This window comes from Sminthopsis crassicaudata, chromosome 2 (assembly GCF_048593235.1).
Source record: "Sminthopsis crassicaudata isolate SCR6 chromosome 2, ASM4859323v1, whole genome shotgun sequence".
Lineage (NCBI taxonomy): Eukaryota > Metazoa > Chordata > Mammalia > Dasyuromorphia > Dasyuridae > Sminthopsis > Sminthopsis crassicaudata.
In genome coordinates this window covers 209,520,218-209,535,195 of record NC_133618.1, presented here as the reverse complement: position 1 = coordinate 209,535,195, position 14,978 = coordinate 209,520,218, and the positions used below count along the sequence as shown (strand labels likewise).

General features: G+C 31.4%; 1 protein-coding gene across 10 annotated transcripts in view; it reads right to left on the bottom strand.

Moving 5' to 3' along the window:
• Positions 1 to 14,978, bottom strand: part of BIRC6 (baculoviral IAP repeat containing 6) — a 297,131-nt gene that overhangs the window by 39,608 nt on the left and 242,545 nt on the right. For 8 of the 10 annotated variants that reach the window (XM_074288148.1, XM_074288151.1, XM_074288146.1 and 5 more), the window contains 2 exons: positions 859 to 1,004; positions 193 to 303 (listed from right to left, as the gene is read on the bottom strand). In XM_074288148.1, coding sequence (XP_074144249.1) covers positions 193 to 303; positions 859 to 1,004 — 257 coding nt within the window. Of the gene's footprint in view, positions 1 to 192; positions 304 to 858; positions 1,005 to 7,549; positions 7,723 to 14,978 lie in introns of those variants that run through there. The other 2 variants (XR_012486168.1, XM_074288153.1) reach the window with 2 other exon arrangements.

The following is a 14,978-nucleotide window of genomic DNA, read 5'->3' as shown; positions in this document are numbered from 1 at the left end:
GAAAAAGGATATTACTATCACACCAATTATATAGTGCTGCAGAAATATACACATTACTGGGTTTTTTTCAGACTGTTTATTTAGAATCACATTTAATATTAAATCAAACTATAATCTTATGAATTTTATAGATCTTTTAACCATTTAAAAAAATCAATAATTTACAAAATAAATGTTGAGATTTGAACTTACCAAACTGTAATTTTTTCATGACAGCTACATACTTTTCTTCAAGTGATCTTAATACTGACAAAGGTTTTGGTTTCACAGCAGCTTTCTTGGAATATTCTGCCAGTTTTTTTTCTGTTATTTAATATTTTAAGAAAAACGGTATTTGATTATGCATTTTGGTAAAATGAATATAATGGAAATACTGCTTTTACGGTCAAAAGTAATGAAAATTCATAACATCAATAAACTTGTCCAATATTTACTTACCTTATAATTTTCGTATTTCATAATCTTGTTTTAATTATTGGCAAAACATTCATTCCTTTCCACTTTAAGCACATTTATTTTAGAATAAGACTATATAATAAATCTACTGGTTTTTCAAATGAATTATCAGAAAAAGTAGCAGACATACTATTCCAAAATTTAAATTATAAAAAAGTTAATTTAATATTTCTTCTATCACTTTTTTTTTAAATTAAAGATTTATGTACAAAAGTTGACCAGATTTTTAGTACTTGATTTATATCCACTCAATTTTCTGAAAGCATCCATATGATGCTGAAATAAAATTTTGAAAAAAGGTGTTAAACACAATACATAACAAGAAACTGCTTTGGGAACATTTTGAGATTTCAATAAATCAAAATGTTCAAAATTAATCATTTAATAGCATGCTAGATTTACCTTGATTTGCTTGCCGCAAACTGGTGGTAGCCGCATAAACTATTTCAGCAGTTTTTTGAATATCAGGTACCAAAAGAGTGAGTCCTTCAGGCTCTTGATCAGATGCATCTGGTTTTATTCCTGTTTTTGCTTTATCCTTTTTAGATCTGTATTTTTTAAAGATATATATATTTTAAAAAGTATGATTATAGGGTTCAAACAGCATGACTATTACTATTAAAATAAAAAAGGAATTCTGGATTTTATCTAACATGAAGTAATCCTAATGTTTACCGTGAGACCTATTTTTAAAAGTTGCCGCCTTTTATTTTTACGACAATAACTTGCAATTATTTATTTCAGGTTAATTAAAGTATAAGGAATCTATTCCCTCCAAATTAAAAACACTAGCAACAGGCAATATTTTAATATGTCATCTTAAAATTACTCAGATATCATGATAGGTTTTGCCCTATTCTCTTAGCTTAACATGATTAGAATAAATGTTTAAAACCTCATCCAACCAACAACACAAAACAAGTTATCAACTATCAACTCTGTTTTCTAATAATACTACACCCATGTTAGTGGTACAATATCTTAATTTTATCTAAACTCAGAGAATTTAGAGGGAACAAATAAAAGTTCAATAGATTAGAAGGGATTTTCAGTCCAACTGAAATTTAAATATGCTCAAACACATGCATTTATACAATAAGATCTTTGGTGTCCATTTCAGGGAATATTGCTATAAATAAAAGATTTTTAAGACAAAACATTTGTAATAGTGTCAGAAACGCTAGGATGGTGAACAATACAGAATATACACTTAATACCAACTTCCATTAAATAAACAAGGAACCATAGTATGTAATTTTCCCAACAATATTTGTGTTTCAAAAAAAGAAAAAAAAAGTCAAACTTTAATTTTAATATCACCATAGGTGGTAATATAGTTTAAAACAACAAAAATAGCTGTTTTCCCCCTACTCACGCCTGTGTCCTTCTTCTGGGGAGAGTGGTGGGTCAGGTGGAAGGGGAGGGGGGAGCCCCCCTAGCACCTGCCAGCACACAGCTTTGTCCAGTCAAGTGAATGATTACAGGTCTTGGGGTCGAAACAATCTCAACCTATTCTCAAATTTTCAAAGGGTAAGAAGCCTGGCATGCTGGCTTGGAGCCAGGTATGGAATGTGAGTGCCTAATGGACCAGAATTGAAGTTCACAAATAATATCGCAAACTGGGCTTCCATTACCTTATTTTATTATAAAACAAGTTCTCATAGCTTCTTTTTATCGTATAATGCATATTTTCTACAAAAAGTTTGCTTTGCTGATCTTTATATTTATAATTTAATTGTAGTAATCATTCATATTAAGTCTCATAGGAAGTTAACAATTTCTGATTTGGTTTTCATTACCATGTATTAATACATTCAAGAACATTTAATTAATTACTTAAATATTTATACACACACATATGTATGTATGTATGTATGTATGTATGTATGTATGTATGTAGTGACCCATTAATCTAACTAAATGAAAATTATTAGTTTATTAATAAAAATACAGTTTATTTTTCCAGGTCAATATATTTCTCTTTATAATAGGGTATTTGTGTTTATATTCAATTAATTCAAACAACCTGGCATAATCATGACTCAGTTTAGATGAAGCCAAAAAAAAAAAAAGTATAGTTAACATTTTTAAAAAACAAGCTCAAAAAATTAAATTCCAAATAAATGAATTTAATGTCAACCAAAAGATACTTTTCTTACAGGGAAAAAAAAAAAAAAATGTATGCTCTCTGCTGAAAGAGGGTCCAAATAATTGTAGGCATATGAAAGATAAAGTTGACAATAGAGATGATGGAATCCAAGGCAATTAGGTCCAAAATACAAAAATGCACAGAACTGAATGTGAGGTTTTCAATATGTCATGGGATTGGTAGTACAAGATGTCCTTGTTATTCTACTAAGTAAAGGTAAAATACTCCTATATGCTATTCATTTCCTACCTTTTCACCATAATTACCTAATGAAGAGGTAAAACCAAAGATCATATCACTCAGAATTGACTAATAAAAACCTCCTTGCCTCACTTCGAATTATTTTTCATCCTCATTTGCCTTCTGCCCTCTTACTGACTGACTCAAATTCACCATTCTTGCTCATCCAATCAATTAGGTCTGCTTTTGCTTCACTTTCTTTATAAGTCTTAACCCCATTTATGATCAGTTTAACCCATTTTCCTTCTATCACTGGATCTTCATGTCCTACCGTCATGCATGCAATGCCAATCCTCAGATTTGGGTCATGGAAATGTAGAATTGGTTTCAGGTTCTAATTCTGCCTTTTGTTATACCACTGTAATCATGATCTAGTCACAATTTTTCTGACCTTAGTTTATTTATCTGTAAAATAAGTACTTTTTGTATGTAGAAAACTACATCTCTATTCCTCCTCTCATTAGTCTGAACATAGCTTAAGAAGTTATGCGATTGTGGTAACTAGGTTCTCTATGAATTCATATTAGAAAATTTCTTTGGATCCCCGGTTTCCTCAATCTGCCTGCACATTTTCAGTCCCTCCCTTCTTTCTTATCCCTTTTCCCTTCTAATTATGCCCTTCCTTTTATGTTACCTAATTTTAACTGAACTAGTATAAAATAATGTTTTTAATATTCTTTTACTGACTTTATCATGTGCTCACAATAATTTCTATGTTTGAAACCTTCTATCTCAATCTCTTTATGCTTCATCTTTTAATCTTCAGCAGATATTTCATTAACCTTAAGAGCTTTTGATTTTGCTTCCTATCCCAAATCTCAACACCTAACCACTTAGTAAAGACCTTCTTGTAAAGGTTACCTCCTCTGTGGCCTTGTCTTTTGCATATTTTAGATGTTTGCCTCTTAAAACTTATCTCTTTTAGAAAGTTTTTTGTTTTTAACTGGCTTTTTTTCTGACACTTAAAAACAAGGCCATCTCTCTTTTATTCTTTAAAAAAAAAAAAAAAAATTACCTTTGCATCATTCTACAATCCCTTCAAACATCCTGGGTCTTCTTGAATTCAATGACAAAGTCATAGCTAAAAGAGTTGCTTATGCTTGCTGTAATCTATTTTGTTCAATAACCATTCACTTTTCAAATTCCCAGAACCAAGATCCTAACAAAAACCACTCCAATGAAACAGTTCTATTTAAAGTTACCAAAGATGTTTTCATGGATACAATGCCTTTTCCTCAATTCTTATATGCTCTTTTTCTCTAATACTGATTACTATCTTCACCTAACAGCCTATCATTTCTTCCACTTCCTCTGGCTACTCTGATAAAGCTCTCCTCTGATTTTTTTATCTTTCCAAACCCTCAGTTTCCTTTGCTGAAAGATCACTTTCCATTCCTGGCATCTTTATGCATGGGTGTCTCCGTAAATGTTCTGTCTTAGGCCTTATTCTCTATTTTTTTTCAGTGATCTCAGGTCTAGAAATCCAATGATCATTTCTATGCAGATTAACTCAAAACTTTTGTGTCTTCCCTAATTTTCACTCTTTCTAATATTCTAATATGATACAATTCATACTGTCAGCTGCCTGCTGGATATCTCCATATAGAGCCAAAGTAAATTCATTTTCTTACCTGCAGAACCTAGCCCTCTTCCAAATTTTCCTGTCCCCTTTGAAGATACTATTATTATCCCAGTCATCTAGATTCAGCATTTTAACTTTCCTCTCTCTCGATTCTATATTATTGTTAGTATTCAAATTTTATCAAATCTACATCCACACAATTGCTTACATCTGTTCTTTTTTTCTCCATATATACAGCCTGGTTTAGGCCCTCATTACTTATCTCCTAGAACAGCAACTATTTAATTTGTCTCCTTAAATCTTGTTTCCTCCCTCCATAATCCACTCTCACAAAGCTGTCAAATGATTTTTTTAAAGACAATCTGTATTACTTGTTGCTCAAAAAGTACTGTTGCATTTAGGATTTTAAAAAGCCTTAGCCATCTGCTTGGATTTTAAAATTATTAGTAACTTGGCTGCAAAATACCCTTCCTACTTTATCTTAGAATACTGCTCTTCACAAACACCTCATTCCAGTCAATTGTAAAAAGTCATCCTTCATCCCAAAGACAATTCATTACTTCCTTTAAGGTTTACCCCAGGAGTATTTCTTCAATGAGATCTCCTCAGACACCATTATCTTATTCCTGTTAATGTATTCCCCTACCTCTTAAATGTCTATGTGTATACTCTGCATACTATGTGTTCCTTTCTACCAAATAGTGTGAACTTAGAGACAAGGACTGATTTATTTATTTGTGTGTCTTTAGCACAATGAATGCACATAGTAAACGTAAATGCTTAAGAAATGGTGGGTGAATGAATGTTTTCAGTCTTTATTCTTTATGATCTCTCCACAGCTTTTGGTACTTATTATTATAGAACAGAAGAATGATATGGCATAGTATACTAAGTACTGTATCTGGAAAATGGTTAAACCGGGTTCAAAATCCTACCTAAAACATTTATTAGTTGCATGACTGGCTTAATTTGCTGTTTGAGGACATGAATAGGTGATGGCTTGGCTTGCATATGAACTGGATTTAAATGAGACAGAGTTCAAAAAGTTGTCAGTCTCACTCTCCTCCAGAGCCAGGGAAGTCCAGTGGCAAGAAAAAAGTCAAAACAAACATTACTGGTACTCAATGCAGCGGATGACTTTAACCTAACAAAATTAACCTTAACCTCCTTTATTCAGTTCCATTGCTTTCACTGGAAAAACTAGAACAATATCTACAGCATAATAGATGAGGGTTCAATGAAGATCAAATAAAATAATATGAGTCACAAGCCTTAAAGTGCTAAATAAATTCCAGCTATATTATTATATATTCATAATCTTGTCATTATCTTCAGCTATGTCCATGCTCACAAATATCCAGTTACCAAATACTATCATTTTTACCATAATATCTTACATCTGTCCTTCTACCTTCAGCTGACCTTCCTATCTCTCCCTTTTCCAATGTATCCTTGATACCTCTTTCCAAATTTTTCTTAAGCAAATATTTCTTGTTACTTCTTCATTAAAAAAAATAAATAAATAAAACAAGCAGACAACCCATTTCCCTCAAATTTCCCTATGTCCTGAAGAAAGTTTAAATCCCCAATTGCATTGCATAATCTAGGACTAATTTATCTTCCTCATCTTACCTCATATTAATACTCCAGTACACTCAACAACCCAAAAAACTGTATTATCTTTTAAATAGAGAGGATAAAGTTTTCTCCATCTAAATATTCTTCCCTAAAAATACCCTTCTTTCATCCTCTGGAATGGTTAAAGTCCGTCCTGTTCCTTCAAGCCCCCTTCAAATACCATTTCTTCCAGGAAGTCACTTTGGATACTTATTACCTGTCATTATTCCCCCTCTTAGTCTTTGCTCAATGATTTGTTTTATAACTTTTTAATGGATTCATCACATATATTTTATGACTAATTATGTTAGAACCCTTTATTCATTTATAAACTATATAGGACCATGTTCTAAACTTTCTGTATTGGCTGGACAATTTGCCTAGCACAAAGTTGCCATTTAATAAAAATGTTTACTGTATAATGATTCAAGTATTATATGAAGAAAGGGGAAATTTGAAGGACACTGATGATAGGACCTGTTTCATTTCTCTTTATCCTAGTTCCTAGGAGAGTAACTATGTAATACTTGTTGACTAATTACTTAAGAACACATGATCTTTCCGAGGATTGAAAAGGGGAATTGTGTCTCAGCTAATAAATACAGGAATTTTGTCAAATCTAATCAACCTCTTCAGGCAACTGCAACAAGAATGCTGAAAGCACCTCATGTTTGGAAACTTCTGTGGTATTAATGATCTAACTGTTAGGATGTAAAAGTTGCTACTTAACAGCAGGACACTGGCTAGCAAGACTCAAATCTAAAGAAAAGTTAAAGAGAAAGTAAGGAAAAGTGTTATAATGCTAAGAACAGTACAATATGGAATCAGAAGATTTAAGGAAATTATCAATCAAATGGATCCACTAAACACTGAAATAGGTCCACATCAAAGAAAATTATCTTAGTAGACAGAAGGAGAAATACTAAAGTAAAAGTCTTTCTTCAAACTCTAAGGTGTTTTCCCTTGAACGATCACGTCTCTTTTTGGTTCACGAGAAAGGACTTATGTTTAGATGTTAACCACATAAGGATAATGTCATCAGCATACTGACTTATTTTAATAAAATACACATGAGCAATTAACTAAATTTAATCCTAATTCTTTTTTGAGGGCCTTAAAACTTCTTATACCTCAATAAAATCAAGAATTTGGGCTGGAAAAATAAGTTTTTATCAATATTTTAGACCATGTAATTGACACTCAGATGATAATTATACATTAATCTCATAATAAAAGAATATGGCAGTCATAAAACTAGTATTTCCTAAGACTCCTTTATTAGATCCAAGTAACAACAATTTTTACTTGAACACTTCTCCTTATGATGTATACAGAAAAGATGGTAAGAGTACTTCACATACATGAAGAACATATACTATCTGTATATTGCTGACAGCAACTGATCACTAACACTACTGTTTTACCCAGTAGTGTCTCATATATGTATAAGTATATAAGTCACTGTCAACCCATATGTAGGCCCAGCTCATGAAAAAAGGCCGTACCTTGGCTCATATCCTGAAGTCTGTGTGAAAAGCTATTTGGGTTCAAGGCACCTAGCTGGAAGTAGATCTTTGTGACAGACAATGGATCCAACATGGTAAAAGCAATCAGCGACGGCCGCTACCATGGTATCCGCTGCTTTGTGCATACGTTGAATCTGGTTGTGATCACTGCCCTGAAGAAATACGAGGAAGCAACTGAAGTTGTCGCTATTGCACAAAACATCTGCAAACATTTCCACTATGTTGTGAATTCCACTAACCAGCTAACAAAATAATCAAAATATATAACCTGAACTAGGATATGAGCAAAATGGGCAAATATTTCCTTTAAAAAACTGAATGAACTGGTTTTGCCAATTAAAATAGATATTTATAAATCTTTGGATTACCAATAATAGTTCTGCCTAAATCATTTGTTCAAAATTGGAAAGACATAAAAACACCTCAGCATTTAAAATTTCTTCTTTAAGTTAGTATACTAAAAATATCTTCTTGGGTTGACACATGATCAACCACTTCAAAACTCAACACTTCAACAGAAGTCTATATAGTCACAAAGACAATATACAGTTCTGCCATTACATAGACAACTTGAAAACTACATGCTGAGACACCTAGATATGGAACTACTCAGAGCAGGTAGATCTTAAGGGAAACATTCTGGAAGTTGAAGAAAGCAAACCTCTTATGACTACCTCCAAATTAAAACAAACAAAAAAGCAAACACAAAATTCCCAATTACTCCCATATTCCTAAGTCATATTGCCATAACACAAAACATTCTAAGAAGCATCTCATTAAAAGTGAGTGCAGATACAGATTTAGAATATACTTATGAAAGATTATTGAATATATAAGAAAAGCTCATAAAAGAGGTTTTGATAAAAGAGGGTATGTGAATTATTATTTGTATTTCAATAAGTTTCCTCTATAATCCAATCACATTATATGGATTTAAAAACAATTCTGAGAAGGGGTCCACAAAAATGCCAAAAAGACAGATGACAAAAAAAAAAAAAAAAAAAAAAAAAAAAAAAAAAACCCTAATAACCCTTATCTTAGAACAAATATTCCAGCTTTTGTGTAAGTCTTGTTTTACTTAATTATTTTAGTTATCTACTTGGATTCACTCTAAGAAATATAAAGACTTAGATTTCATTTCTGTCTTTAATAAACAGATGGTCAAATAAAAATGTCAACCTGGTTGACACATTAAGATAAAAGATGGAGGAAATAAAAAATTACATAAATTTAGGGGAAGTCTTTGAGAAAAAAATTTCCAATAATATAAAAACAATAACTATTCTATATAGATTCTTAGAATAGAAAAAGATGCTCAGAATACAGGAACTTTCAAAAGAGATGATAAAAGATATCAAGTAAATAACTCTTGTTGCTAATAACATATGTAAAAAAAATATGAGCAACTCCCAAAATTCCAAGGAAATTTGGGCTAGAATGCAGAACTTGTCTAGTATACTCTAATGCTCTGCCCATAGGGATCTAAAGTCTTCATTAATATATTCATTCTTCTTAGTTAAGGTTAAGTACTGCTTAAAGAAACCAATGTAAATGCACAAATATTCTTCACAGAAAATTACAATTTAAGATCCATTAAAGTAGATAACTTTAAATCCTTGTCAGATAAGAGGGTGACAAAAAGGATGGAAAACTGCATTGAATTCAAATAAGTAAAAAGGCAATCAGAGGTTTTCAATGTACAGTTCTAGCATTCTGGGGTGTGGTCTACAAGCAATTTCCACTTTTAACACTAATTGAGTGACCCTGAACAAATCATTTCACAGGTCCTGATCTCAATTTCCTCAAAGATATGAGGAAAACATAGGACTAGACAAGTCCCTTTCATGTCAAGATCCAGGATCCCAAAAGATCTAGTCTTTTTCTTTATTGTCAAAACATTAAGGGAACTAATTTAACAAAGAGTATCATAAAGATTTTCTTAGGTGTTAGTTCTTAAAGGAAAAAGCAGTTGGATTTTTGTCATATACATATTTATACCTTTAAATATTTGTTTAATTAAAAAAGCAGAAAGTAAAATTTTATGCTTAATTAAGCCATTTTTATTAAATAAATATAATAGCAATAACTAAAAAATAAGAAAAGATATGGTGAAAAATATTATAGATAAAAAGTATTTCTTTGATAAAAGTTTAGAAAGAAGATAAAATGAACAAAACACTAAAAATTGATTTTAAATCATGACTAGGCTCTCCAAAATCTTTTAAGAAACAAATAAAAGTACCCGGGGATTTCCTTAATTAGCAATAAAAAGGCAACTTTTGAGGGCAAATATGTGTCTTCTTTTAAAATTTTTATCTCCTTGAGGGTCAATCATGCACTAAATAGCAGGGTCTTAATAAATGTTTACTATTGATAATTAACAGTTATGCCATTTTTTTTTATATTCCTTTTGAAATTTTATATTCCTTTTTTTGACATTTTTTTGCCCTGGTCATCTACTCCATTATTTATGAGTAGTGTCTTGATATTATTTTACTTTAGTGTCTTGATATTATTTTACTTGAGCAAGAATAGTATGAACCATAGAATCAAAGTTTCTTCTTCTAAAAATTAGGAATATTAAGTACCTTAACTTTGATTCCTCAACTTGGTCCTGCAAATTACCCTAGATTATCAAAAGCTAGGTTGCAGAATCCAAATTATGGTACTTCACTGAAACAGAGACAAATAATAGACCTACAACTGATTTATTTTTGCTATAGGTAGCTAGTTGAATGTCAGACATTCAAGTCACAGAAAATGCCTACTATGTACTAGACATTTGAAGAAATGGGTTATAAAAGAAGGTAAAAACAGGCCTTAGCTAAATGGAATTTAGAATCCAAATGGGAAAACAAGTAATGAAGCAAATAAACAGATGAACTTCCTCTAATCAATGCTGTTCAATACTTTCTCTATGACTTAAAGAATATTATAAAGTTGTCTTGAGGGCACTGAGATATCAAATTTAAAAGTTCTCTAATATAGATCATGTGATATGTCATTTGTACAAAGACCAGACCTTCCTATTTTAAGGAAAATTTATCTGAATGCTTTGGTAACAATTTCCTTGAATCTTGATTTCACTTCATTTAATTTTCATTATATATTCCTTGAGGTCAATGGCAGGGCATAATGATATCTCTATATATGGATAGAGAGAGATGTCACAAGCAACGATAAACATCTAGTAGGCCAATTGTTGAATAAATCTAAGTTTATTGTTCAGTTGCTTAAGTCATCAGAAATTAAGTTGTGATACTTGTTGGTGAGGGTTAACATACAGAAGACTTTATTTTTTGACTGGGATACAATAGTTGTTTAACACAAACTTGTTATCCAAGAGGTAGGGCTTAATCATAATATGTAACTGAACTGGAGTTTGCCAGAATAAATTAGATAAGCATATATTATATGTAATATTAAGTCAAAGATGCTAAAAACATGAGCAATTCTACTTTTATTAAATATGGAGGCTTAATTTGTGCCATTTTATTTTTGAAGTCTCAAATGATATTAAGGTCAAAGTTGTCGGACCAGTACTGTTTCTGTATTTTGATTTCAAAGAGAAAAGGAAGAAGGTATTAATTACTATCAACACTTTTCTTGATTAAACTCTAGAGAAATCTCTGAGTTTGGGAGTTAATGTCTTATTTTTTGAAGGGGGTAGGGTTTGAGGATTGTTAGAATCTTGACTGCAGAATTTTTTGAAACCGATACAACAAAGCACAGATACCAATAAGGAAATAAGGTCATAAAGTAGAATATTTCTAATTCCTTAAAACTAGTCTTAACACATATTTAGGAAGGTTTGATAAGGAAACAAGGAGCTTACCACAAAACAATAAAATAAGCTTTACAGAAGGGAGATATACACAAAAATGTAGGGGTGATCAGGGAGAATAAACATAGAAGAGAACCACTTGGGAGCCCAAGAGAAAACAGGCCTAATCAATAAAGCAGTGGGCTTTGAGAAGGTTCTTTTCTGGATTTAAAAGAAACAGATATTGGAAAAAGGGAATAGCCAGAATGAAGATAGTAGTATAACAAGAAGAAAATACAACCAAACTCTATCATAATTCCTCTACATAGATTTAGAAAATGCAACAACCTTTCCTACCAGGAAATCTTAGAAAAAATTTATCAGATCATTTATCCAGCCTGGGGATAAATACAGGAAGTTTTTATCAAAGGAAGAGCCTGACAGGCCTGGAGATACTGAGTACATGTTTTGGTTAAGGATGTTCCACATAAAGTATTACAGAAAATGAGAAGTAAAAGAAGAATAATACTACATATACAAAAAGAGGTCTACTTTAACAAAGGGAACCCTGATTTTATAAAAATGAATGCTAATTGGCAGCTCTTTCTATTTACTATCCTGGTCTGGGTCTCAAATCCAGGGCAGACTTAGAAAGAGATCTGACATAAGGGTGAGATTTTAGGACAAGGAATAATTGAGATCTATAGGCTATGTATTGGACAAGGAACAAGTTCAGAATCAAAAAACAACTGTGTGGCTCTTTCTGTAAGAGGAGAGGACCTTAGACTAATCTGAAGCCTGCAATGGAATAACTAAGACAGGAATCCCAGACCAAAGGGGAGTTGCTGTTCTTTAGTCAGCAACCTGCAGTACTGGATTATTATATCAGTAGCAGACTAATGGTACTCATTATGCAAGTGAATTTTTGAAATATTTCCATGAGGATCAATTACTTCAAAAAGATATAAACAGGCTAGTCTTCATATATGCAATATCACGAGTGGTAACAGTATCTTTTAAAGATAATATATATATATATATATATATATATATATATATGTGTGTGTGTGTGTGTGTGTATATTCACATACATTTGTGTGTACATTATGTACACACACATTGCTAACTAATCAATAGAGAAGATCCTTCCAATTATGTAACTCAAAACATCCATATATACTTTGCTTATATGACTCCTTCTGTGTTCTTTCATAATTTGGATGGTCTCCTTCAAAAACGCTGGAGGTGTTCTTGAGGAGGTGTCTCCTAAGATAATAAAGACAGCACAGCACTTGAGGTAAAATTTGAATAAGCCAAAATAATCTGATACAGAACCACATTGTAAGGCTTTATGACCTTTGTTTTCTACTCATATTACAGTACAGGAAGCCTTCCATATTCTCAAAACTGTGATATAAAGTTTGAAATTTCCATAAATTGGCTATAATAATATAAGTTCTCTTTTCAAGCAAAGAAAAAGGCCTTTTAATGCTTGTAAAGGTTAAGGAAAAGAACTGGTGGATCACATGCCTAATTAGACCACAAAATGTCCCCAAAGTCTTGATGGTTTTAAAATAAGGCTTTTGGGATATCCTATATTTATTCCAATCATTTTTCTACTTGATTGACTGAAGATTAGGGGTGAAGGATTGATAAAGTTTGATTCAAAGTAGTTACTCCTGCTTTCAAACAGATCTACTACAAAAGCCTCAATTAGATTTATTAAGGTTCGGTGCTCTTTTTGAAAATATAAAACATCATAATAGAATTAAATGAATGGAACTGGACCAGTAAAATCTTTGAATCAAATATGTTCATAAAAATTTTATAAGTAAGATATACAGAGAATTAGCACAAAATTTTAAAAGAAATGATCTTACATTCAAGTATAAGCAACAATCATATGAAAAAATGTTAAGTCACCGATGATGGGAAATTAAAATGATAACAAGCCTAACATTTTTGCCTAGGGCTTCTAAAGAAATCTGCTAAACAACAAAAAATTTTGGCTAATACTAAATTTGATTTTGGTAATATATCAGAATGAGTTTAGGAAGTTGTAAACTACCATATTCCCCAATAATCCCAGATCATGCATATCCACTGACATCAGTTAACCTAAACCTTACTTTCGCATTTGTTCAAAAAGGAAAAAGCAAAAAAGGATTTTTCCCCCCAAAGAGAGATAATTACATCTATTTCTCAACCACTCCGTATTTATTATTAGTGAGGCACAGAAGAATATTGCCAGGATCTCCCTTTTGGCAGGCATCTTTAGGATTATTCCCGTCAAATCCAAACAATTATATACTAATCTTGCAAAGAATTTGAAAAATTCACCAACATTTTCTTTAGACTTTCTCATAATGCTAGCACAAGATGAAAAATGCTATGGGTTATTGAGTTAGACCACATTCATTTTTAGGTCAACTTAAATTTAGGGTGATATTTATAGTATATAACATTTAGAAAAAAAATCTATTAATATAAATTGCTACTTGGCCTACAACAGCCTTAGACATTAAAAATTGTGAAATGAATAGTAGTTTCAGGAAGAAAATCTTAGCATATACTTAAAGCTTTTTATTTCTTTAAAATAAGAATCTTAGTATGTCTCATTATAGGAGAATCCAATCTACTATACAAATACAACTTAGTGCTAATTAGTAAGAATAAACTTTCTGGTATAATCACATGATTCAAATTTACACTGCCTATTTCCATGGAGTTTCATTGGAACCAGTTACTATATTTTACATAATTATAATTTCGGATAAGCTAAATAAATAACACGTTGCTGAAAAAGCTGTAGTATTCATCTATTTATCTCTTTAGTGTTAAGTGATAAAAAGATAAGGACTTACCTTGAAGATCCTAAGTATATACAATGAAACCTGCTGCAAGCATTGTTTCTATTATAATGGCTGGTATTTGCTTAACCCAACAGATCATTTTTAACTTAAAATGAATGATATAAGCAGAAGCAGAAAAATGGTGATATACAGGGGACAAAGTAGTTTAATGAAAAAATAAGCAATGGAATAAGAGAGGTAAGATCCAGTAGCAACAATTCCCAATGCCAGGAGGACTGAATAGGTGAAGAGGAGATTTCAGTTATCCAAAGTTTATAAAATAGGATTTGCTTATAAGAAGATATTTTTGCTCCTGAAAATATCTAAAAATTCTTCCATAATAAGACAAAATATAATGTAGAAAACCAGCAACAGTCAATATAGATATTAATGCCTCTAAGTAAAAAGCATTTAATAAGCACTATATATATATACATCATGCACTGAATTTGGTAATAGGGATATAAAGAAAAATAAAAACAATCACCTTCCTTAAAGGATTCACATATTAATATATGAGACAAAAGTGCAAATTACTATGTATACAGAGTATATAGGGTAAACGAAGATGTATGCAGGGTAAATTGGAAATTTTCTTATATGTAGGGTACTAGTATTAAGGAGAAGGAAAGTGTTCTAAATTACAAATTACTCTAAGAACTAAACAATAAAATATAGATCAATATGATTACCTCAAAAAGAAATATCAACCTTTATGGTCAAGTATATACACAGTGGCTTTCAAGGTTTTTTTCTTACCTTAAAAAAGACTTGAATTTTTAAGCCTGTTTAA